Source organism: Emys orbicularis, chromosome 5, assembly GCF_028017835.1.
Source record: "Emys orbicularis isolate rEmyOrb1 chromosome 5, rEmyOrb1.hap1, whole genome shotgun sequence".
Classification (NCBI taxonomy): domain Eukaryota; kingdom Metazoa; phylum Chordata; order Testudines; family Emydidae; genus Emys; species Emys orbicularis.
The window spans coordinates 56,065,793-56,093,262 of NC_088687.1; the positions used below are offsets into that span (position 1 = coordinate 56,065,793).

The 27,470-nt window shown below is 39.8% G+C and overlaps 1 protein-coding gene across 1 annotated transcript; it reads left to right on the forward strand.

Annotated features, from left to right (window-relative positions):
- On the forward strand, positions 1-27,470 carry USP38 (ubiquitin specific peptidase 38). Its single transcript, XM_065404659.1, has 10 exons — positions 1-685; positions 2,429-2,564; positions 8,270-8,399; positions 8,657-8,758; positions 10,705-10,863; positions 13,593-13,786; positions 14,574-14,667; positions 18,231-18,337; positions 19,843-21,205; positions 27,125-27,470. Exons 1-10 carry the CDS (start codon positions 1-3, stop codon positions 27,284-27,286), a joined length of 3,132 nt encoding a protein of 1,043 aa, XP_065260731.1. The 3' UTR covers positions 27,287-27,470.

A 27,470-nucleotide genomic window follows, 5' to 3' on the forward strand; every position in this document is an offset into this window, starting at 1 on the left:
ATGGACAAGATCCTGGAGGGGCTGGTGAGCTCGTCGCACCCGCTGCCGGTGAAGCGGGTGATCGTGCGGCGGGTGGTGGAGTCGGCGGAGACGCCGTTGAGCCAGGCCCAGTGCCGGGCCATGTTCGCGCTCAGCACCCGGCTCATCCTGCAGGGGCCCGACCCCTTCCAGCGGCAGGTGGGGCGGCAGGTGCTGGAGGCCTACGCCCGCTTCCACCGCGACGAGTTCGAGGCCTTCTTCAACCGCGGCCTGGTGCTGGGGCTGCTGCAGCGCGGCTACGGGGGGCTGGGCAGCCGCGACCCCGCCATCCTGGACTACGTCCAGGCTGGGCTGCGCCTCATCATCAGCTGCCCCTCGGTGCTGGAGCTCTTCGCGCTGCTGCAGGTAGAGGCGCTGCGGGTGGTGTGTGAGCGGCCCGCGCCCCCACTCTGCGCCCGCCTGTGCCAGCTGCTGGGCGACTTCCCGCAGTGCCTGCCCCGCGGCAGGAAGCTCTCGCTCGCCTTCTGCCAACAGCTGGTGCGTAGCATGGCCCACTTCCAGAGCCAGGGCAGCCGGGAGCCCGAGCTGCGCCTCTATGTTTCCCAGGTCACCCAGGTCAGCGGCCTCCTGCGCAGCATCTGGAAGGCCGAGCCCGACACCCTGTTGCCCTCCCTGCAGGAGCTCTTCGCTGTCATCTCCTCCACAGGTGAGAGCTGAGCTGTGGGGGAGGATTGGGGAATGGGCACAGCACGAAACTGGAATGGGTATTGCAAGCCCCAACACACAATCTGTTTGCCCAGTGCTGGCACCATAGGGAGGCTGGGTTTTGCCTGGTGCTGCCATGGCAGGCCTCAGATACCGGGTATTGCCAGCCCTCAATGTTCAGTAATCATGAGTCAGGCTCACCAAAAATCACGAGTGGCTTTAAAATCATGAGATTATGTAAAAATAATAGATTTGGTGTTCTTGTTATTTGCCTTTTGCTTTTTGAGCCTTTAGGGTGTACTGGGGTCACATTTTGAAGCTTTCTCCACAGCAGCAAGGACTAAAAACTTACTTTTTCTTTAAGAATGAAGGCAGAAATCATCACACATCTTCTTGACTCCAGGAGCTGGGGCTTTAAGGAAAATAATAATTATCATGACTCATGACAAAATCATGAGTTGGCAACGCTGGATACCACAGTAATGGACCCACTTATTAAAACGAAGAGATTGCCCATATAAAGTGGTCTGCCCTAGAATAATGGAGTCTGTAGGGCGGGTGGTCATAGCAAAGGTGGGGTGAAACAAGAGGATCTCTTATGAAGTGACCAGTAGAATGAATGTGGAGAAACAATGATGTGCTCACATGTGCCTGTGTTTGGGATTTGGTCACTTACTGAGGCTGAGCTCACACTCACCCTCTCGTATCCAGATGACAGCCTCTGATGTAAAAAGTTTGTGCTTATCCTCTGCCCAAAATTTTAAAAGGAAACTCCTTTTCCCTAGCACACATACACCCTCTTAGAAATGTAACATTACTATGATCAATATGGCTTGGTGTATTGTGGTTTTGTTTTATACTATGGGTAAAAGTTAATTGTAACCTGTTTTTCAGCAAAGTGACTTAACTTTTAACAATCTGTTACCTCTCACAGGTCAGTTTAGGATGGAAAGTGTTAATACTCGTCTCAAGATATGCCTTCAATCCCAGTTTAGCTGAAGGTTTCTGATAGCTAAGATCATAAAGCTGTTCAAAGCATTGTGCGAATGCTCATCAGAAAGCTTGACACACAAAGTATTATACATACACACATACATAAAGCCATATATTAGTGGGTGAAGTTCAATGACTTGTGTTATGCAGGAGATGAAACTAGATGATCATAATGGTCTCCTCTGTCCTTAAAATCTATAAACTTAATGCAGTACTTTTTTAATGAGCTTGCATATTGGCTCACATGCAGAGGTTGTGTTTGCAATTGAAAGTTCTAGAACCTGGATATTTTAAGAGTCTGTTTTTTTCTGCAGAAACTGGTGTGGCCACCAGAGAAGTGGTGATACAACATATTGCAGAGTACCAGCTAAACCTGACTCTTAACTATTAACACCCGGTGCAACAAATCCTCATTTAAACTAGTTCTGTGGCTTATTCTTGGATTAAAGAGCACGATTCAGTTGTCTTAGCCTGTCAAAATAAATTAGGCCTTTAATGATGTGTTGAGGAACATGTCATTTTCCTGCACATATCTGTCAGGCAAATGAATAAATATTCTCACAGGGTCAGTGTTTTCTCCACTCAAATGTTAGTTTCAATTTGATTTTTATCTTGGTACATGCTGAAATAACTTGTGCAGGGCATGGCAGCAATTTTAACAGTTTACAGAAACACTTATCTAGGATAGGAGTAAAAGATAGCTGTGTCTGTGTTTTTGTTTCTTACAAGATGTCATGTTCAACTATTATAGATACTTCATTTGAGCCTTCTGTTGCACTGGCAAGCCTTGTGCAGCATATCCCATTACAGATGATTACAGTACTCATCAGGAGCCTTACCACAGATCCAAATGTAAAAGATGCAAGTATGACTCAAGCTCTTTGCAGGTACTGTTTCTCATTGGAAAGGGGGATAAGCCTTTTTCTAATTCATGCCTTTTGTAAAGTTATTTGCCACTTAAATTCCATAAAAATCGAAACTGAAAATCTAAGAATCTTATGTTGCACTACCTGGAACTTTAAATGAATTTGTAGTTCTAATGCCACAGATATGTCACCATCAAGTTTTCAGTGAAATGTTGTTGCCTTATTCACTAATGTGGCCTGATCATACTTCGCCATGGCAAAATCAAGAGGAGGGTAAAATGTCAGCTGGAAATTATGAGAGGAAGTTTGCTGTGCTCCTTTTAGATTTGGGGGAAAGAAGCTAAACCTGTAAACCTCACAGGGCATAGGCCTCATTTTCATGGATTCAGCTTCTTTTAGATGCATTGCTGCTTTCTCTTTCCCATTCCCATCTGTATCCTGTCCTCTTTTGAGGAGGACAGACAGTTTGGCGGATGAGTTAATGACTTCCACTGTGATATCCTGTTGAAAATTCATGAGGATTTGAAGTGGGCTGCTCCTGGCTTCATCTTCTTCAAGTCTCCAAATACTGTGCAGCTGGAGTTGACTGGGTACTGTAGCAATGGAGGTAGGAAAGAAGGAAGGATGTAATGAATCATTTGCCCACCAGGTTTCTTGTCACTAGTTTAAGCATTGGGGATCCTCAGGACTATAAATGTCAACATGCCATGTTACTGAATTGCAGACTTGGTTAGTAGTTAAAGAAATGTAAATGCTGATCTAGAAAACTGCCAGTACTAGAGAAGGGCTTCTTTAGCTCTTGTAAGAAAATAGTCCTCTGAATGTGTTCTTTCACAAGGTCTAACCCGGCAGCTCTTGTTATTGAGGGTGAATAGACTAGAAAGACACTGAATTATGGGCATGTCTAAAATACTTCGTATTTTAGCTATGAGAGAACTAATGTGAAGTGCTGTTTTTCTGAAAACACTTGAATTTGATACTTATCTTCATTTTAATTATTTTCAGTCCTTCTGGTTTGGCTATATCTTTAACCATAAATTCAATTGAGTGCTATTTAGAGGAATCTGATTAATATGGCTTAATTGGCTTCTTCAGTATGAAGAAATTAGGTTTCAGAGATTGATTTACTTTAGTTTGGGTACTTAGATTTCATGTGAGATATATACACATACACATTAAATTTTTACTCTACTTCTTGGGAGCCAGTGTGCTGATTTCCAGTTTTTAAAAGAACCTGACTGCACTTCTGCTGTGCTTGTAAAAGCAAGTAACTTTCAAATAAAAAGAATGTGTCCAATCTAAAACTGAAAGCTAGGAAATTCAGAGTTAAAATAAAAAGCTTCTTTAGGAGCACTAATAGTTTGCCAACAATGTGCTAGGAGATTGCATATTATGCCTAGGTATTACATCTGTTAGGATCACCTGTTGTTTGAGCAATGTTTGAACACAATGTGATGGTGTAGTAATACTTTGAGAATTGTCTTTGTATATTTCTACTTGTGGTATAGGCACTACTGAGCTCTGGTAAACTAAGAAGCAGTATCTGTCAGGGTTGCACGAGTACTCTCTTAAAGTACCAAATGTTCATGCTGTTAAAGGGCTGCCTAAGTTAATTCCTTTAGGTGATTAGCTGTATATCTAGACACTTTGTCAAGAGAACTTCTAAGCCTGCTCCTCCGTCCCCCTTCTGCTGCTTCTTTTTCTATAGTCTCCTTTCTCCCTTCTGTTCGTCTCCCTTGTTACCCCCAACCAGCACTGGCTTCTCTTCCTCTTCCACACCTTTAGCCAGCATTTGATAGCTTCTCTGACTTTAAAGGGGGAAGAGGTGTAGTGACTGATCTAGAGAAATCTTCTCCTGAATATCAGAATGCTATTGGAAAGTCCTCAGCATCTAAAGACAGTGGTTGCTGCCTCATTTTTATCACCACCAGATAATGTAGAGTTCTGTGAATGTTTGGGACACATGGCAGAATCTTTAGAGCTGGAGATTAGTAATGTAGGAGAAGTGTCATTGCTTCTTTGATGCCATAGAAATCAAGAATAAAGGGGAAATTACTCTCCTGTTGAGGATTACTAGACCTATCCCAGGACATGTAGCTGCTCCCAGCATCAGCTCCAGTGTGCTCAAAGAAGGCTGAGTGCCTGTATCCAGTACCTCAGCAAGGGGTCTAGCACTGTTTTAACCTCCCCACCTATGGATCCTTGGCTACAGAGAAGGTCAAGGGCTCTAAACATGACAATACCTTCCCTGTGGGAAAGGATGTGGAAAAAGTTGAATTTTGCAGGATTCTGCTACTATGGGGACTTGTCGCCAACTTCTAAGCAGTGATGGTTTGGTACCAGTTTTGGGGCTGAATGCCTCTGTTTTTATGCTGTCAGCCTGGTGTGAATAAAAAAAATTGTGAATGGTACTGTTGCAGAGGGAAATATGGTGTCCAAATCTGCTTTCTGTGCATGCTATGATACTTATGACCCCCTGCATGGACAGTGTTATTCTTGGCTGAAGCCTTCTGGGTTCACAATGGAGGCATAGAACTGGATTGAAGGATTTCTCCTCTGAAGCAGAGTGTATTTGTGGGGGGAGATCTGTTCATCTTAAAAGCAAGACCAGATCCTTAAGGTCTTGAAAATGAGATACCAGATCCACTGAGGGGCTGCTGAGGCTCACTCATCTTGGTCGGAGGAAGAGTAACATTACATCATCTTTGTTTTTGATACCAGACATACCTATCCTCTCCTGGCATCTATCTCCTCAGGTGGGTGGGGGTGCGAACCTTAACAACAGAACAGGTTAAATAGCTTAAAATTGGTCCTAACATCTGTCTTCGTCTACCAGGCCTCAGCTTTGACATTTGCCTGGGAGCCTACTAGGGCAAGTCTGCACTGCCTACTTTCAAGGAGGCTTTTTTATTTCAGTAGCATGGAGGAAGCCTGTCACAAGAAAATGTGAATATATAGAGACCGCTCTGAACTATATTTATTGATGAGCAATATCATTAATGTGGTAATGCTGATGGAGTTTTTTATTTTAAAGAAAACTTAAGTCTGGTCTATACTAGAAAATTAGGTCAGTTTAACTACATCACTCCGGGGTGTTTAAAAATCCACCCCAAGTGACGTAATTAATTCAACCTAACTCCTAGCATAGATAGTGCTAGGTCAATGAAAGAATTCTTTGCTGCTGTAGCATTTCTAGTGTAGACAAGCCCTTAGAGTGCTGTAGAGTAAGGTGTAGGTAGTAAGTTGGACACCATACAAATACATAACCTCAGTATTGTCTGTCTTCTCAACTGCAGGCTGGGAGAGCTGAAGCTCAGGTGTCCGGCTCTGTCATTTCTGTTCCCCACAGATAGCAAGCCCTCCAGGGAAAAGAGGGAAATCAAGAGCTGGGCAATATATGCTTAAATCATCCTTTTTATCTGTAGTGCTTAAGAGCATATACTTTGCCCTTTCAGTGCATGTTTATAAACTTTATGAACAGCATACGGTGTGTGCTGCAGCCAGTTTCCAGGTGTTAAAGTATCTGAAGTAACTTCTGACGCCTTGGACACTAAACTTCAGCCAAATTTGACTTTTTATTATTACTGTGTAAACCCTTGGAAATGGCTTATAAATTAAATGGTAGGTGGTGGTGTTTAAGGTCTGCTATAATTTGACATTCATTTTTTGTTCTACAATTATAGTGCAGGATCTAGTTTTAGTTTATTACAGCTGATCTAATATAGAATCATAAAATAGTAGGACTGGAAGGGACCTCAAGGGGTCATCTAATCCAGTCCCCTGCATGCATGGCAGGACTAAATATTGGCTAGACTATTCTTGACAGGTGTGTGTTTGGTCCTCTGTTGTAAAAAGTACTACTTCACTGGGTGTACTGTTGTTGAAAGTATGTGATATCTATTCTAAAATTATTGCTTTGCTGTATGACTCCATGCTCATGTGCACTAACAACTCTGCAGTGTTCGGTTTGCAAACTGGGAAAATATCTGTTAAATATTAAAATTACATTTTGAACCATACTTGATTTGTTTCTTTGTTAGTGTTTGAAAGCTCATAGTATCTAGAGCAGGGGTAGCGTAAAGCCTTAACCACTGTGCAGCACCCTATGTAAAATACATTCTGACTGGTTTGGAATATGTTGTCAAATGTAGATCTAATACAGAGGAAGCCTATGAAGTTAACCTGCTCGTTGACAGTGAATGATTACAATAGCAAAATTGCTTTTCATTAGGGGGCCAAATCCATATTACAAGGAGTAGTCACCCATCCAAGAAAAAACTTAGGAGAGAAGTGAGGAAGTGTGCCTTTAACATTCCCCTCTGCTCTTTCCACCCCAACCTCCTCTCTCCCCCCCCCCCCCCCCCCCCCAATGTTTCAGTGATCTTCCATCTGGTCAGACGGATGGGTGCTCAAGAGCAATAGAAAAATGTATTTTCCTTTTAGGGACCATAGAGTAAGGTTTCTCAGAGTATAAAACCTGAATTTTAATCTTTCAGGAGGCAGTGCATTGTAATGATCCTAGACCATAGTTATTTTAATCAATGTAGCTGTCCTCACCATGTTTTGTATCCTTACTTTCCAGTGAAAATAATCAATTCACAGTTCCTTTAGAAAAGATCTTGATTTAGAAAAACACATTACTTCCCTACTTTTTCATTACTCCATTAATCTTTATCACACTACCCAGATGCTGCCAAACTCCTTTGCACATCTTCTCTCCACTGTTTATGTGACTGCACCTGGTAAGACCTATTAGCACACAGGCAGCATATAGCTGACGTAAGGCTGCAACGAACACTGTTTTCTGTGGTAAAGTGTGCAGCCATCCTCAATTTTCCCATTCTTTCCCTACTTCGAGGGAGTCTGGTTTCCTGTAATTCAGAAGCACATGAGGTCACAAGGGCTACCTATTAATTTAGAATCTTAATTCAACATGGGTGCAATTCGGGTGTGGTTTTAGGGTACATCTACACTTGTGGCAGTATGTAGAGTACTGACACTGCACGCCCAGCTAGCGTGAGTATAAACAGCAGTGTAGAGAGTGAGCTTTGACGCGTGGAGTGTCCTACACACCAAAACCCCCAGGGTATATACTCTACTTGGGCTCTCTGTGTGCCCAAGCTGTGTCTCCCATGTCTACATTGCCATTTTTAGCAGTGTAATATCCTGCTACTTCCCCCCCTTCCCCCGCGGGACCTTTCCCTGCAGTATGAAGCTACCCACTACAGTGGCAAATATGGCACAGCCTTCTTTTCCATTGCAGCATGTAGCTATATGTATAGTGCCTGAACTCTGTGTGCCACCATAAGTGTAGATGTAGCCTCAGTATTAAGTTGGAAGAGAATGATTCCCCCAGTATAATCAGTTTGCTTTCTTTTCTCTCAAAGTGAACTTCAACCACAAACTGACTGAGATCATTATGCTAACAGGAATTTTTTTTTAATTTATTTATTTTTATTTTTTTTGCAAAAACTATGTTCATAATTAGATGTCAAATTTACAATTTAATGTGCATATTTTAACAATGCATAGTTCCTTATGTAGCTAAATAGGGAGTTGATCTTGTCTTTTTTTAACCCGCAACCCCCGCCCCAACTTGCTTCATTTAGACCCTTGTGTAACTTGTGTGATTAAATAAGTAATATAAATGTATGTAGAATACCTGAGATCAGAAAAACAGTTGAAATATCCTTAATGTGTTTTTGTCCTTTTGCTTCACCATTCAGAATGATAGACTGGCTGTCCTGGCCCCTGGCTCAGCATGTGGAGACATGGGTGATTGCGTTGCTGAAAGGACTAGCTGCAGTCCAGAAATTCACTATTCTCATCGATGTTACTCTACTTAAGATAGAACTGGTATGTGGGATAATAATGCTGTGATGGGGATTTGTTTAATTTCTGTGCAGCTGCAGAGCGTGCCTTGTGCCACAATATATTATGCCTTTATACCCAGTGTAGTAGAGTATAACTGTCTCTTGTAGATGTTGGTTGTAGCATAGCAAACCTGTCTTATTCAAAATATTCTTTGTAAACCTGGAAGCTATTTCTGCTTATTTTAAGTCTTCATTTTTTTTAGACTTGCTCAAGTAAATGTCTGACTTGTTTTATTTAAGGTTTTTAATCGACTTTGGTTTCCGCTTGTGAGGCCTGGTGCTCTGGCTGTCCTTTCTCACATGTTGCTTAGTTTTCAGCATTCTCCAGAGGCTTTTCACTTGGTAAGTTATTAAATTGTGAGTCTCTTCAGTTGTTTTGTTAAAGTGGGCCACATATAATATTTATGGTGTGGTTCTAAGTGGAAATGACTGTAAAATTGGTGATTAGGGTTTCATGTTTATTTCAGTGCTTCTGGACAAAATTTATTCTGTTCACAAGTCGTCAGGTTTTATAACTTCCGGCCCTGAAAACTCAATCTGTGATTCATGTAAGGTTTTTACTGCCATGTGCATAAAGAATCTGCAGGCCAAACTCTGTTCTTAGCTACTCTTTTGTCACTTTTTTCTTAACTGGTATGACTGATGAAACTTCGGGCAGAATTTGGACTCCAGTGATTGGTAAACAATGATGATGAAGGAAGGGGGGGGGGGGGGGGAGAAAGTCCAGACTTTACTTCCAGTTGTATCATCCTTGACTAACCATGGAAGCAGCCCCAGACTTAAAAAGTAGTAAAAACTCCCATTACTAAAATGATTGAGATGTAGGATACATATAGGTGGAAAACTGAATAAGAATGACCATGTAAAAAAATAATACCTTTAAGATCATAGATACAGTATTCATCATTCAAAAAATAACATTTTAAAATATAGCTTAAAGATTTATCTTTTTTTATTGCTAAAATGATTACCTAAAATGTGGAGATGCTCCAGAATGCCCGCTTTTAAAGCTTCAAAACTTGAAACAAATGTGCGTAAGAGGAGACTGAAGAATAACAATACTGTTTTAAAATGTTGGGTGGGCTGGGATAGAATAGTGTGTATTTTTTCTGATGAATATTTTCCAGCTATCTAATGCAGGGGTAGGCAACCTATGGCACGAGTGCCAAAGGCGGCATGCAAGCTGATTTTTCAGTGGCACTCACACTGCCCAGGTCCTGGCCACTGGTCCGGGGGGGCTCTACATTTTAATTTAATTTTAAATGAAGCTTCTTAAACATTTTAAAAACCTTATTTACTTTACATACAACAATAGTTTAGTTATATAGTATAGACTTATAGAAAGAGACCTTCTAAAAACGTTAAGATGTATTACTGGCACGTGAAACCTTAAATTAGAGCAGTGGTTCCCAAACTGGGGTTTGTGAACCCCTGGGGGTTTGCGAAATGTTACAGGGGGTTCTTGGGGGTGGGTGGGAATTCCCTAATGGCAGAAAGAGCTGTCCCTAGGGACCCCGGACAGCCTGGGGCCAGCAGCCCGGAGCCCCTGGACTTCCAAGAGCTAAGCAGATCAAAGCAAGCATATTTATCACACTGAGGAGATTTAAACTTCAAGAGTCCTTATAAGAAATGGAAAGGGAGGTGGATATTTCTTGCTGTTTTTAAAATTAAATAGGCAGCTAGTACTGTTTTAAAAATTATTATGAAGAACAAGTTTAAGCTTTGTTGTAACGTGCATTGTTTGCCTGGACTGCTCAAGACCTGAATGCTTGTGTAGGAGGAACTCTTTGAGTTGGCTTCTTAAATACCTTCATTCTTTCACATCTGATACTCCTTGATGAAACATAGGAGTCTTGTCTTATAACAGACTTATTCAAATTGATACAAGCTACGAAAGTGAGATCTTGCCGTTTTCATAATGTAATAAAAATACTGTAATGATAAATAATAAATAGTGTGTAATAAACATGTCATAAAACAAATTTTATATTTCCAAGATCACTGCTTTTATAATTTATACTCAGGTAAAGGAGAAAATCCCTGGAAATATTCATTTTTAGGAGGGGGTTCACAAGACTTGACATTTTAGTGAAAGGGGTTCACAGGTTATTGAAGTTTGGGAACCACTGAATTAGCGTGAATAAATGAAGACTCGGCACACCACTTCTGAAAGGTTGCTGACCCCGATCTAATGTATTGAATAGTAAAAGTTCTTTTCTTGAAGATCCAAAATAGGAGCTGCAATTGTTGTAACTCGTTTTCTTTTCTTTCTTTTTTTGTTTGTGTAGCTTGTTCCACATGTGGTCAACTTGGTTCACTCCTTTAAAAACAATGGCTTGCCTTCCAGTGCAGCTTTCTTAGTGCAGCTGACTGAGTTGATACACTGTATGATGTATCATTATTCGGGATTTCCAGAACTCTATGAACCTATTCTGGAAGCTATTAAGGTATCGTAATGGGAATGCTTTCTCTGAGATATGAAACCTTTCATCTAATAGTTAAGTATTGATTGTAGAGCACTAGTAAAGATGAAAGTAATTATTAGTACAGGGGTAGGCAACCTATGGCATGCGTGCCAAAGACAGCACGCGAGCTGATTTTTCAGTGGCACTCACACTGCCCGGGTCCTGGCCACCGATCCGGGGGGCTCTACATTTTAATTTAATTTTAAATGAAGCTTCTTAAACATTTTTAAAACCTTATTTACTTTACATACAACAATAGTTTAGTTATATATTATAGACCTATAGAAAGAGACCTTCTAAAAACGTTAAGATGTATTACTGGCACGCGAAACCTTAAATTAGAGTGAATAAATGAAGACTCGGCACACCACTTCTGAAAGGTTGCTGACCCCTGTATTAGTATATGACCTGCAGATGTGTGTGTACAGGGAAAATTCTATCTTGAGCATTGTGTGCTAATAATTGTTTTAAATAAAAATGGCCATAAGATATGAAGTAATTAAGACACAGGTGTTAAAAATTAACCTGAAGTTTAACTCCTATTTTTGAAAATCTTTATCTGCTTATTTAATTCCTTCTGGTTCACTTAACCACCTCTACACTCTTGTTCCAATGTCAGTGTTGAGCATCTCATTGCAAGCTCATATGGAAGAGCTACAAAACTGGGAGTCTCAAATCTCCAATGCTGCTATTTATTATACCTCTAATACAACCCCATCTCCAGCACACAGAGACAGTTGCCCTTCAAGACAGAATGGATTGGGGTTTTAGTGGTTTTTGTTTTTTAAATCAGGTATCTGATATGTCTTCTCTTATGGGGACTGCATCCTGTACTCACAGGGGATAAGAAACACCAATTAGATATGCCTATTTCTAATTTATTTTATTAGAAGGAAATCTAGGTTGAGGCTATGATTCCATTGAATCCTTTCCCTTTCGTATGTGCAAACACTTTCCCCCTGTGTTGATGTTGCATGTTTAATTGAATTATCCTCCAGGTGGGAACGAGAAACTGCTCTGCCTCCAGAGCTCACTTAGTACTATTCCCAGTTATTGTTAAGGTGTTTAAGTTCAGCAACACTGCGCAAAGAGCTGAGTGTGCCATCTCCATGCCATTCTCAAACTTTTCTTTACAGAAACAGTGACTTAAATTTAAACCAAAGTCAGCAAAGTGGCTCTAAATCAACAGATTACACAACTTTAAATTATCAAATGGGATCTCCAGAGTTTAATTTGAGCATTTTTTGCTATTAAGATTGGCTGAAAGGGCTTAGTGGGATGAGGTGTTGGGGGAGGGTGAAGCATGTTCATCTGGAGGCTGAAGAGACTAGAGTAATTAAAATATGCAAGCCATGATAACTTTTTAAATTCTCATTTGTATTGCCCTGTCTCTGGACCCTGGGGGTTAGTTTCCCTTTGACTATAATTCATTTATTTTCTTTTATATGAACTGTGCTATTTTACTTTAGACTTCACTCTTTCATAGTCATGCCTCAGTTTGTATTCACTTCTGGTATGTTAGATGGTGAAACATACTGCTGGCAGATTTTATTTATTTATTTATTTATTTATTTTTCCCCTGAGGGGCACAAACATGCCCAAGTAGGGTTTTTTTGTGTTGCCCACCAGATGAAATGCCATTGTTGTGATCCAGTTTAACCCAGTTACTCAACCTGGGTTGCTCATGGTACTGAAAAGAAGCATTGCAATCTGCTAGTGTCCACAGGAAGATACAGAATGCGATTAAACAGGGCATTGTGTCTCGAATATGGGGAATTGAGTTGAAATACTAAGTAGGCCCTAAAGAGGTCAGGGAAGCAGTGACTGTTGGCTGAAGAAAAAGGGAACTACTTAATATGGAGGAAGAATGAGTGTGCAAGGAGAGGAAGTTCCTCATTGGCAAGTGGGTTTCTTTGCTGATATGAGGGCAGTGTCTGTCTCACCTTTTGAGGTTAATTGTAGGAAAAGGGAGGAGTGTATGCTGACTAATCTCTAGCTAACAAAAAAAAAAAAGGCAAAATACCTTGGACACTTGTCTAAGACACTTCGATTTGGATGCTTCTGTGGGTAGATCATTGTTATGTGGTCTTCACTTAAAATTCTGTATGTTTTCATGTTTTTGATGTAAAGTGTATAATACAAATGATGTATTTAAGTATGTTGGTAATAACTACTTTCAGATATAATTTGTGTTGACACCTCTGCAATTAATAAATATGTATGTATGGACATATTCCTTCCTATTTTGAGATGAAAAAATCCACAGTCTTACACTTGAGTGTTTTTTAGTTTCATTCATTTGAGTCTGGGATTCTAACTTGGCAGAACAGAGCATGTTCTGTTATGCTATTAACATGACACTTAAGAGGCAATTTTTGGTGGCAAAGAGAGAGCAGGAGCATACAGATCAAAGGTGACCTCCAAAGCTATGGGTCTGCAGTATCATTAGAGTTGACAGAATGCTCCTTCAGGAGGAGTTCATGTTGAGCTCAGTATGAGCCTTTGATGACTGGCCAAACAATTGTATTGTCAGTAGTTTCAAAGGAAACTGCATGACGTCTTCTAGGCTACCAGGTGACCAGAGCCGGAGGGGGGGAATGCAAAATGGCAGGAAAGGGGAATATATAGAAGACTGTTGCTGGATGAAGTGTGTGTTGTAAAAACAAAGAAACATACTGCCAATGGTGTTTAAATATGTTTCTCTCTTGTAGGAATTGCCCAAACCCAGTGAAGACAAGATTAAGTTGATTCTCAATCAAAGTGCCTGGACTTCTCAATCCAGTTCGTTGCCATCTTGTTTGTCTAGACTGTCTGGAAAATCTGAAACTGGGAAAACGGGTCTAGTTAACCTAGGAAATACATGTTATATGAACAGTGTTATTCAGGCACTTTTTATGGCCACAGAGTAAGTGTAAACCTTTTAGTCCTTAGTATTCCATCGGTCTTTTAGTAAACTGTATCTATTACAAATTAATCCACATTACATTTTGTGAAAGGCAAAATGATTAAAACTGTCCTGTGCTACATATTGCCTAATAAAACCTTATAGGAGTTCCCTGCATTTAATAGCTAATTGTGTACTGAGTGTGAACATATAGGAAAGAGTGTTAAAATACAGTTCTGCCAGCCTACAATTTTGGTGGTCATAAAACTAAATTACATATTTTATGTTCATTTGAGAGAAGTGTTAGTATCAAATTGTAGTGATGTACCCTGTTTAGTAGCAGTTTAGTTGGTACTCATCAGTTTCCTCAGTATCTAAAATTAAGTTAGGGCTGCAATATTGCATTCAAGCTCCAGGCCCAAGAGAAGTCGTTTTTTTTTGTTTTGTTTTGTTTTTTTTTCCTCCTGCGGTGTTGAAGTTATTTGTGGTACTCAATTAAATGTTGAGACTAACTATAATACTTTGTCTGCTTTAATGCTTTTGGTGTGCTCCTCCATTCTTAAACCTTTTTTTTTTTTTTTTTTTAATGTAAACGGTTTTGCAAGAGGTCAACTCTTGTTCTAGAGTTCTCTTTTTCTATTTAAAAAACAGAATTCTTAGAGAAACAACCACTGAGCATTTAAGCAGGTGTTCTGTATTTTGCCCTTCTTTGTCAAATTAATTCCATCCTCCTTGCATGAATGATACTTTGTTGCTATCATTTTTAAAACTCTAATATGGAAACAAATTCTTGTCTTTGTCCCTTCAGTTTCAGGAGACATGTATTATCTTTGAATCTAAATGGGTGCAATTCACTAATGAGAAAATTACAGCATCTCTTTGCGTTTTTGGCTCATACTCAGGTATGTGTTGGTCAACTTCATCTGCTTTTTTTAAGACTAGCTGTAATACTCAAGACTGACAAGGCTTGATGGTGTAGAGGCGGTGCTTGGACTGGGAGAGATCAGGGTTTGTCTTGACGTGTAGATGTGATACTGAGACCTGCGAGGAGAACGAGTGTAAATTACCTCTATCTCTTAGTACCCAGTGCCACCAAATGAACAAATATTATTGATATGCTCAAGGATGCCCATATGTTCTTTTCCTCAGTCAGGGAAACTTCATTGTGGCAATCTTTTTGAGGTGAGATGAGGCTTAAGAAGGTGTATCTTAAGAAACTGTAACCCTAAAAATAGACCCTGAATGATTTTAAACATTCAAACTGGGTAATGTAGCTTGCATAAGTAAAATCTAAGGCCCTATGCAATGCAAATTTGTGATTATCTTCTTTAAAAATTCACCTGCAAGAGAATTTAAAGAAACTTTGTAAATTTTTTTTTTTTTACAGCAAATGACTTTTCTAATAGGGTAACGAGATATGAGAGAAGAAAATAGCTATATTCTTTCTGCCACTTATATAGTTAAACTTAATTTAAAAAGCACATTAAGATAAATAGCAAAAGAAAGGAGGAACATGTCTTTTTGTCCTGAAGCATGGATGAAATGTACTGCAAACTTATTAATGGTGAAAAGCTTAAAGTATAGGGCTAAGATGTATAATCTCTTTAGTCTTATTCAATAGTTTTTTCATGCAAAGTGCAAACAGTAGAACATTAAATATTTAGTTGTAACTTTTTTTGACCTATAAAGAGCCTATAGAATCATAGAATATCAGGATTGGAAGGGACCTCAGGAGGTCATCTAGTCCAACCCCCTGCTCAAAGCAGGACCAATTCCCAACTAAAGCCTATGATTGAACTTTGATTTTTGTACTAAAGGCAGTTCTGCAGTATTCATGAACTATTTGCCTCTTTCCCTACTATACAAAATTAGTTCTTTTTAGGGCTGTCGATTTAATCACAGTTAACTCGTGATTAACTAAAAAAAAATAACCGATTAATTGCAGTTTTATTCTCACTGTTAAAAATAGAACACCAATTGAAATTTATTAAATATTTATTGTTTTTCATTTTCAAATATATTGATTTTACAACAGTATAAAAAGTTGACAGTGCTCACTTTATATTTTTTATTACAAATATTTGCACTGTAAAAATGGCAAACTAAAGAAATAGTATTTTTCAATTCATCTCATACAAGTACTGTAGTGCAGTGGTTTCCAAACTTTTTTTTTCTGGGGACCCAGTTGAAGAAAATTATGCCCGTAACCCAACGGAGCTGGGGATGAGGGGTTTGGGGTGTAGGAGGAGGCTCTGGGCTGGGCAGGGTGTTGGGGTGGGGCTGGGGATGAGACGTTTGGGGTGCAGGAAGGGGTTCTGGGTTGGGGTGGGGGATTGGGGTGCGGACTTACCTCCGGTGACTCCCGGTCAGCGGTGCAGCCGGGGTGCAGAGGCAGGCTTCCTGCCTGTCCTGGCACCACAGACCGTGCTGCGCTCCAGAAGTGGTCAGCAGCAAGTCTGGCTCCTAGGTGGAGGCGTGCAAGTGGCTCCGCGCGGCTCTTGCCCACAGGCACCGCCCCCTCCCTCCCAGCTCCCATTGGCCAGGGACCAGCTAATGGGAGTGCAGAGTTGGGGCAGGGGCAGCACGCAGAGCCCCATGGCCCCCCGCCTAGAAGTTGGACCCCCTGCTGGCTGCTTCCAGGGGGAAAGCGTGGTGTCAGAGCAGGTAGGCACTAGCCTGCCTTAGCCGGGCAACACCGTCAACAGGACTTTGAACATCCCGGTTGGCAGTGCTGACCAGAGCCGCTGGGTCGCTGAGCAAGTGTCTTACATGCTGCGACCCAGTACTAGGTCGCGACCCAAACTTTGAAAAACACTGCTGTAGTGCAACCTCTTTATCCTGTAAGTGCAACTTACACATTTTTTTTGTTACATAACTGCACTCAAAAACAAAACAGTGTAGAATTTAGAGCCTACGAGTCCACTCAGTCCTACCTATTGTTCAGCCAATTGCTAAGACAAACAAGCTTGTTTACATTTACGGATCTGCCTGCTTCTTATTTACAATGTCCCCTGAAAGTGAGAACAGGTGTTCACATTGCGCTTTTGTAGACAGCATTGCAAGGTATTTGCATGCCAATTATACTAAACATTCGTATGCCCCTTTGTGCTTCGGCCACTATTTCAGAGAACATGCTTCCATGCTGATGACACTCGTTAAAAATATAATGCGTTCATTAAATTTGTGACTGAACTCCTTGGGGGAGAATTGTATGTCTGCTACTCTGTTTTACCCACATTCTGCCATATATTTCATGTTATAGCTGTCTCGGATGATGACCTAGCACATGTTGTTCGTTTTAAGAACACTTTCACTGCAGATTTCACAAAACGCAAAGAAGGTACCAATGTGAGATTTCTAAAGATAGCTACAGCACTCGACCCAAAATTTATGAATCTGAAGTGCCTTCCAAAATCTCAGAGGGACGAAGTGTAGAGCATGTTTTCAGAAGTCTTAGAAGAGCAACACCGATGCGGAAACTACAGAACCCGAACCACCACAAAAGAAAATCAACCTTCTGCTGGTGGCAGCTAGGGTGACCAGATGTCCCGATTTTATAGGGACATTCCCGATATTTGGGGCTTTTTCTTACATAGACTCCTATTACCCCCCACCCCTGTCCCGATTTTTCACACTTGCTATCTGGTCACCCTAGTGGCATCTGAATCAGATGATGAAAATAAACATGCAGCAGCTTGCACTGCTTTGGATGGTTGTCGAGCAGAACCCGTTATCAGCATGGACGCATGTCCCCGGGAATGGTGGTTGAAGCATGAAGGAACATATGAATCTTTAGTGCATTTCGCACATAAATATCTTGCGACGCCGGCTACAACAGTGCCATGCGAATGCCTGTTCTCACATTCAGGTGATACTATAAACAAGAAGCGGGCAGCATTATCTCCTGCAAATGTAAACAAACTTCTTGTCTGAGTGACTTGCTGAACAAGAAGTAGGACTGAGTGGACTTGTAGGCTCTGAAGTTTTATATTTTATTTTTGAATGAAGTTATTTTTTTGTACATAATTTTACATTTGTAAGTTCAACTTTCATGATAGAGATTGCACTACAGTACTTGTATGAGGTGAATTGAAAAATATAATGTTTGTTTTTACAGTGCAAATATTTGTAATCAAAATAAATATAAAGTGAGCACTGTACACTTTGTATTCTGTGTTGCAATTGAAATCAATATATTTGAAAATGTAGAAAATATCCAAAACTGTTTTAAATAAATGTTATTCTATTATTAACAGTGTGATTAATCATGCGATTGATTTTTTTAGTCGCTTGACAGCCCTAGTTCTCTTTTTAAAGAAATGTTGTGTTCCATATGTTAAATACTCTTCAATTCTTTTAAAAGAAGTCGAAGTTCAGATGTCAGAAAGGTGATGAGACAATTTAGCCAAGTTATTTAGTAAGACTTGTATATATTGCCTTATTGTTTTATTATTACTGCCGACAGAGGGAGGCATATGCGCCTCGGATTTTCTTTGAGGCTTCCAGGCCACCATGGTTTACTCCTAGATCCCAGCAAGACTGCTCAGAATATCTCAGGTTTCTGCTAGACAGGTACAGTAATGATTAACTTAATGGTAATCTTTAGGCTTGTAGAATGCTTAATTTTAATTGAGTGGTCATCTGATGATTACATTGCAAGATGAGGAGTCAAGATTTCTGGGTCCTGTTCCTGACTCTGCTATTTAAGTGATGCATGATGTGTGTACCCCTTAACTTTTGTGCCTCAGTGTATCCATTGTAAATCTGGATATCTATCTACCTACCTACCTACCTCATAGATGTTGTGAGTAGAGGTGGGTGAAATTTTTCAGACAGGGGTGTGTGTGTGTGTGTGTGTGTGTTTCAGAAAACAGTTTTGGTTGACTCTCAACTGTTTGTGAATTTGGCCTAATAGTTTTTGGCCCAGGGAAAGTTTTTCAGAGACAGCAAACGTGTACGTTTCCATCCATCCCCCTTGAGACCAGTGGTTGAGACACTCGTCTGGGATGTGGGAGATCCAGGTTTGAGTCCCCACTCTGGAACAGGGATTTGAATTTGGATCTCCTCACTGCCAGGTGAGCACCCTGACCTCAAGGATAAGGCTATTCTTGGGTGGGCCTCTGTTTCCCTGTTGAAGCTTACACTTTGTATAGACACTTGAATGCTCATTGGGCCAAAAAGAGGGAGTGAGAACAGCTCTATGCACTGTTGATTAAGTACTCAACTTAATCAACAGTGCATAGAGCACTGGGGGAGGGATAGCTCAGTGGTTTGAGCATTGGCCTGCTAAACCCAGGGTTGTGAGTTCAATCCTTGAGGGGGCCACTTAGGGATCTGGGGCAAAATCAGTACTTGGTCCTGCTAGTGAAGGCAGGGGGCTGGACTCGATGACCTTTCAAGGTCCCTTCCAGTTCTGGGAGATAGGATATCTCCATTATTTATTTATTTATTTATTTATATTTATTTTACTCATCTGAGAGGTAGGTGTTGTGGATTCAAATCTCTCCTCTGAATCAAGCAGAGATACTTGCCTCTCACTTTGTGGGGAAACTGCTCCAGATATGCAGTACAGTGTTCCCAAAGGGCCACCTATGGCCCTCCATGTCTCTCCTTTTTTTTTTTCTCCTTATTTTCATTTTAACTTTGTTTCTTGGGAATGGGATCAACTTTGTAGCCATGGAAATGCTGTGTGCCATATGACACTATATAAATAATACATTTTTTAGCTTTCTTACTGAATCAGAAGTACAGAGCCATTCAATCAGAATGATGTATATTAAAATAAATAACAAATAGCATGTCTTTTGATTAGAATTTGGTGACATGAGTACGTACTTTCAGATTCCAATTCTCAGACAAAACTATCTCCATACAGAGTTGTTCTGTAATGGGCATAATGTGTTTGCTTTTCTGGTGGCATTGACAAAAATGTTCCTAATTTAAGCAACATCTAGCCAAGTTTCTTTTATTCTATGGTACATTGTTTAGTATAGATGAGGAAAAATTCCTAAGAGCTGTATAAAATGACGTTCAGAAATATGTTTGGAAACAATGCATCTGTTGGATTTTTTTTCCAGACTGCATGAAGAAGAGAGAACCATGAAAGCTTTGTCTTCAGCAAAGCCATCTGAGAATATGATGAGTGACGAGTCCTTGGCACAGGAAACTGCCAACAAGGCACAAGTGTTTACTGAGGAACCTTGCACAGGAGGTGAAGAAAGAACATTGATAGAGAGAATGTTTGGAGGGAAACTACAGACCAGTATATGCTGTTTGAACTGCAAAAGTACTTCTCAAAAAGAAGAAGCCTTCACGGATCTATCGCTGGCATTTTGTCCTCCCGCTTCCTTGGAAAATGTTGACATGCGAAGCATAACACATTCTTCTGAAGTGAAAGATGATTGCATGGTGCAAACTAGTATTGTAGCATCCCATCCTGTTGAAGAATCAGCACTTGATACATCTCTGGCAGTAAGTGATGGCTGTGAAACAGTTATGAATGAAGGAATTCTGAAAGACCTTCTTCCTGCTGAGTTGAGCTCTGAGAATATTACAGATTCTGATCTGTACAAAGTTCAGGATAGTAAGAATGTGTCTCAGAAGCCAGTAAGTGAAAATACTCCCTCAGTTACTGACTTACTGAATTATTTTCTGGCACCTGAGATTCTAAATGGAGACAACAAGTATTATTGTGAAAAATGTGCCTCTCTACAGAACGCAGAGAAAATTATGCAAATCATGGAGGAACCTGAATACCTCATTCTCACTCTCCTCAGATTTTCATATGATCCAAAGTGTCATATAAGGCGCAAAATCCTGGACAATGTGTCTCTACCACTTATTTTGGAATTACCAGTCAAAAGAACTGCATCCTCTTTAGGTGTAGTATCAAGGGGCTGGTCTGTGGATGTTGAATTCTCTGACACTGGAGAAAATCTTGCTAAAAAACTGAAGCCCTCGGGTGCTGAAGAAGTGTGTTGCCCAGAATTGGTACCCTATGTATTAAGTTCTGTTGTGGTGCACTCTGGTATATCCTCTGAAAGTGGGCATTATTATTCTTATGCCAGAAATATCACTGGTTCAGGGCCCTCCTTAGGGCTGTGCCATCAATCAAAAACGATGGCTTTAGCTTCCCACGGCAGCTTATTGGCAGGGGAGATTTCCCATGCAGTTATAGAAAATGACCTGGACACTAATGAGATGTCAAAAGAGTGGTTTCTATTTAATGACAGCAGAGTGACGTTTACCTCATTTCAGTCTGTCCAGAAAATTACCAGTAGGTTTCCAAAGGACACTGCTTATGTGCTGTTGTACAAAAAACAGAATTGTAGTAATGGTTTCAATGCCAATTCAGCAAATGGACTCTGGGTGAACGGAGACCCTCCTCTGCAGAAAGAGCTTATGGATGCTATTACAAAAGATAATAAACTGTATTTACAGGTAAGATGAGAACATAACTAATGTGAAGAGTGGCAGTCTCCTGAGGACTGGCAAATGTGGATCAACTTGCTTGCTGTTTCTAAAACGGTTACTTCTAAACATTCTGGGGATTAATCTCAAAATCTTATAGCTCATAAATCCTGCTACCCTTATGCTAGCAACTGATGGATTAAGTAGTAAAATTTTAATCAAATTTACCAGTGCACAGCATTATGTGAAATATGCTTTATATGAAGAACTCGCATGTTTTAACCTCGTTCTGTATTTCTGGGGCAGAGGTTCTCAAACTGTCCTTTGACCACTGATAATCAATCCAGGACTGGATGATCAAAAAGTGCTGGTTCTTTTTATTGCTACCTGCTAAATTGCATTAAAAGAAGCTAAAAATATATTACATAGGAAGGTTAGGGAAATATTTGTGATACCAGTAAATATGGTCCATGCTAGAGCATTTCAGAACCACTGGTTTTTTGGGGGTTCACTGACTACTTGTATAGTACAGTAAGGTTTTATTATTTATACCCTTTTTACAGTGGGTTAAATTATTTTAGTATAATCCTGCCTATCAAACCTAAACTGAAATTAGAAAAGTACAACTAACCCTCACTGTGAAAAAGTATTATGGTACCTCCAGGTGCTGAAGAGAATTGTGGGTTTATGTTGTAACCTATTCTTGGCTTGCTATTTTCAAAACTTTGTGTGGTAAAGCATTACCACAAATTGACAGTCTTTGTTTACATGCTGATTGTTGTCTGCTCAGTAAGCACAGAGGAGTAGAATATAGCTTCTAAATGTCTTACCAACTATATCTCAGGCAGCTGTGACACTTTTGAATCAAGATTGTCATGCCTTCTTCCATCAATCTGTTTACCTTTCTCTCTCCTTTAATTTGTTTCACAACAGCAAGGAAAATAAAATCTCACTGACGGTAAATCCATAATTGGTACTGACTGAATAGTAAGTTATATCTGCATAGTAACAACATGTAGGTAAAATGGAAATCTTGATCTTGCATAGACATATTTTAAAAGCTTCTGGAAATACAGGCCCACCGTTCTAGTCTGGGTTCCTAGCCATACCTGACACAGTTACATTTGGAAGAAAGAAAATTAGTAGGAGGCTAATGGCAAGTATTTATTGACTGTAATACAATCGGGGTCCTTTTGAGTTATAGTTCCGTGTCCTAACTTCTCTAACCCAACAGAAAAAAGGGAAAAAATCCCTTAACCATAGCAGGTTGCCAATAGAGCTTCATAAAATAATGGAAGCAAAGGTGGGTCCTAACACTAAATACCAGCCACAGTAGATGGACAAGGCCTTTGCCCACTCCCATTCAGGTATTTTCCTATTAGATCCAGTTCAACCGTCAGCCCCAGTAGCAGGATGACAAAATTAAGCAGTTTGCTTTCTTAAGGTTTATAACATTAAGGATAGGCAATAGTTTAACTCCGACAAAACAGACCAACCATGTGGGTATAGTCTACCTTAGCACATTTTGTTCCAAGATTTTTTGTTGACATGTAACTATGAATTTTACAATTTTTAGTACAGATATAGTTTGATAACAAATATTGTTTCTTTTGAGTGCCCAGAAGTGTGCTAGATGCTTCAGAGACCCAAATAAATCTGTCCTTGCTCTGTAGAGTTCACAATATAAAGTAAAATATCTTACAACAAGTAAGATCATAATTTAACAACCTCTACAAGATTATTTATGGAAGTTGACGTAGAATTCCTGAACAAACTGCAACTGAGTTAAGTCTCAGGTCTCCAGACTTCTCCTTTACTGGAGCAAAGCAGTACTGCAGCAATAAGTGCAAGGATGTAATATAGTAAAACTCAGGCCTTAGCACTTGCAAATTCCAGGCTTTTAAGATATTGTAGCCATAACATTTTTATATAACTGGAGATTTCCGTGTGAAAGTAAAACTGCTCATGGTGGAGTGAGACTGCTATGGCTCTCTTAGTTTCCATCTCAGTGAAAACTTCCAGCTATCTAATCTGTGTCCTATGTATTCTGTGGCACAGTGGTCCCAAACTCTGGCACTCCAGTGTGACAGAGTGGAAACTCTGTTGTAGCTTCTTTAGAGAGGCTTTTAATTATGAAAATGAATACATTGAGTACCGTAGCCTGCTGTTCATTTGGTATTAAATTCATGGGTTTTTGACATTGTCCACACTTTCAGTTTTGCTATGTCATAGATTTTTTTTGGTATTGTCTACACAACTGCATCATAAAATTTTGGCAGAAGGGGAAGCAGGTGGTTTGAGCAGCTGGATGAGGGCAGTTTTCTTATCTGCAGAGGTCTTGAGAGGCAGTATAGGATTGTGGGATAAACCCAATAGCTGGATGTTCTTGCTAAAATGATTAGCAGTTGAATAATTTCATTACATTTACACTCATTTTTGTTTCAGAATTAACATGAGATCTTTGCTATTAAGTTCTATAGAATTTAATAGGGTTGACATTTTATAGAACCCTACAGGTTACTGTAAAAACTAATTTAATACGGAGTTGCATCCTTTCTGTGGGGATTTTGAACCATGCTACAGAATTTCAGGCACTGAAAGCTCTTTGTAAACCTACTACTATAAACTGATGGCTAGATTGTGAATGTATATGAAAATCATATTTTGACAATCACCTAAATGATGACTTTGAGCAGCGTTTGTGTGCAAATGGAGTTTGGTGCATGTAAACTATCAGCTTTGCACACGGTTGGTAGTGTACAGATGGAAGCCATATTAATGGCTCTTTTGAAACTTACCCTTTGGAATAAAAAGAGCAAATGTATTCTTTTCATATGTTTAAAATTTTTAGAGGTTATTTTACTCTTTTCTTTTATCCTTCACTCAAACTCCAACCTCTCAATATTCAGTTGTGCTTTTTCATTAAGTTGTATCCTGTTAAGGACAAGATCATGTCCTTTCCAGGTCAAAAACACGTTCTTCAATATTGAGTTTCCATCCATCTCAAACTAATACACTGAATTTAGCAGCGTAGGCAAGAGGACAGTGTACAGAAGGATTGAAGGATAACACTTCACTATCCTCTAAACTGTGAATGTTCAAACTTGTCCATTTCAATCCAGTTGATGTTTTGAGTATGTTAGCAAGAGAGATCTTACTTCAAAATTAAAAGGTTTGCTTAGAAACTTAGTTTCTGATTATCTGAAAGAGGAATGAAAGCAGTTAGTTATTTGTACTTAACTCGATATAGTATGTTAATATGTTAATTTTAAATAGGAAAGCAAGTAAGTTGAGTATGTTTCACTAAAATCTCATGGATTATTAAAATCTGGGAACAATTGCATTAATGAGACTTGTTTCTCTGTATTGTCTATCTCACTGGAAGCAGGAGGAGTATGTATTGATGACTCTCTCAACATAGAGCTCTATTCTCAAGCTGTAACATTCTTACATGTAGAATTTTGTGCCAATAGATTGCCTGACAGAAGAAAACAAACACTTAAAATTGCCAAGACATAGTGAAGTGTTTTGTTGGAAACCACACAGTACTTTTCTGTTTTTATTTTTAGCATTGACGACACTAGAAGGCATTTTTTTAATAGATGTACTCTATAAGTGTTAAAATACTTGTTTTGTGCCTCTATAAAACGGTAATTTTATAGTATGTACATGTTACTTACATACATAGTACCAAAGGTTTTTTAGCACATGATGTACTAACTAAGCTATGAACATGAATGGACCTAGTTTGCCCTGTTGTAGTTGCTGCTAAACAATATCTCCCAAGATCATTGGTGGGAGTCTTTCTTGTAACTCTTCTATACTCTTCATTGAAAATCGGTGCACTGTTCTGGGGTTCCAGTTTGGTATGGGAGTCCCCTATACACAATTCACTTCATGGTCCTGCAGGAGATCATCATACCTCTGCTGCTGCCAATAGTGTTTCCCAAGAAACACCACAGTGAAAAAGAGACACTTTGTTGATGATACACTGGTGGAGCATTAGTGGTAAAGGCACAATTTTACTGGTAGCATAGGAATGGCAATAGGGTGACCAGACATCCCGATATTTAGGTTTGTCCTTAAAAGATCGGTCGGGACGCAATTTGTCCCGATATTTCACTCCGCCGGCAGCACTGGGTTTTTGGTTTTGGTTTTTGCTTTGGCGGCAGACCTCCCACTCCTCCTCCCCCCCCCTCCCCCCCATGTGTCCTGATCTTTTCTTTCTCTCATCTGGTCACCGTAAATGGCAAACCACTAATTTCTCTTTTCTTTTTATCCCCTCTACCTCCACAGCCACAGAGGGAAGGGAGGAAAATACCTGCAATACAATGTTATGGATGAGATTTTTAAAAGTCAGTCATTTATGGTTCTCATGACTGTAACTTACATTGTACATGTACTAAAGGATTTAAAGTTAATGCGACACTTGGCATAGCGTTAACCTGCTTGCACAAGCAGTTTACATTTAGCAGATGCTTTGGGGGTTTTGGGGGGGAAAAGGGAGGAATCTTTGTCCTAGCTGGAGCAGTTTAACTACCAGCTATATTATATACATGTCAAACTCAAATTATATAGGAACTTCATGCTTCTAGTTGACTGCCATAATGCTGTAATAAAAATCCTTAGTTATAAACATATATAATATAATGCAGAGCACATGGCTAGCCTAGAAGTTTTGCAATCTAAATTAGAGTTGCACATTTACTTCTGAATGGATAGCTAATCTATAGTAAATTTACAGCTCATAATGAGAAACTCCAATTACAACTGAATTGTATTAAAACAAAGGCTCTAGCAAGAGCATGTTGGAACCATTCCTTTAGTATCTCTCAATAACACTTTAGCTAGAAGTTATGTGGAATTTAATATTTCCCATTAACTTTGGATTCCATTCTTGTCCTGTGACTGGAGACAATTTACTGTTGTCACTCAGACATAGCCAGCATAAGCTCTGCCTACTGATATTAAGTGGCTGCCTTCAAATTCCAAAAGCAAAGTAAATCTGAATTAAGTAGGCCATTCAGTGCATGTTTAATGATGAGGGAATGAGTTAAATAGCTTCAAATTTAAGGCTGCATTTTTTGGCAGTACGAGTACTTAAACATGCACAAGCTATTTTTAGCATCACAGAAATTACATATACTGCATCTGTCTAACACTCGTATGACACAAGGGATCCGAGTTTTTTAATCATTGGCTCTGTCCCATGCTCTTGCACTATAAGGGTCTAGGTGACGTGCAAAAGAAATTGTCTGAATTCCCTCAGCTTTAGCAAGATATGCTTAGTGGCCCCAATAGCTGGGTAGAAGGAAGTTCCCTGGAACCTAGATATTTTATTTCTTTATTTTTTGCAATATCCAGCCTTACTCTGATTCAGTATCTCAGCCTGCATGAGATTTGTAATATCATAGAGCTGTCAGAGCTACCATGCAACAGAAAAACTTGGATAAACCATATTGAATGAATAGACACTAATACATCATCCATGTTTTTTGCCTTTTGCGCCAGTGCAATTCCAATATCCTGCAATGGTTTAGTGTCAGAGGTGTCAGTTGCCGCTAAAACAAATGTTTCATTTAGCTTTTGAACATGAGCAGTTCTGTGAAAAGATAGGCTCCGTACCATACTTCTAAACTCGAAGACAATCTCACCAAGATTTATCTTCAGTCATGTTTGTTAGTTACTTAGGGCCAGATTCTCTTATCCTTGCTTGCCTTCTGTAATGCTTCGCTTTCTGAAATAGTCCCTGGATACTGGCACGCTGCAAGTTGAAAACAAAAAAGTAAAACAATTTAATAGAGAATCCGTTGTATGGTTTATAGTTTTCTTATTTTCCCTAGTTTATGTACCTAGTTCTTACTGAAGTGGCTTTTAAAACCAGTTTAGATACAAATGCAATAAGTTTCAATTTTGGAGTTTTTAACTGCCTCTATTCTTTAATTTCAGGAGCAAGAACTTAGTGCTCGAACACAAGCACTACAAGCAGCCTCGGCCTCGTGCTCTTTTCGACCCAATGGATTTGATGACAATGATCCCCCAGGAAGCTGTGGACCAACCGGTGGCGGGGGTGGGGGAGGATTCAGTACTATTGGTAGACTAGTGTTTTGAGGAAGACCTAGAATACATTGGTTCCAAAACAGCTCCCACTGCTGCTTAGGACTGTTAAACCACTGAACTGCTTCAATATCATACCAAGCTTTTGTTTTTGAGACATAATCCTTGTTCAGAAAACAAATGTTAATTTTGTTTGTTTTGGTTGTATTTGAAATAAATAAGTGCATCATGGAGAAAA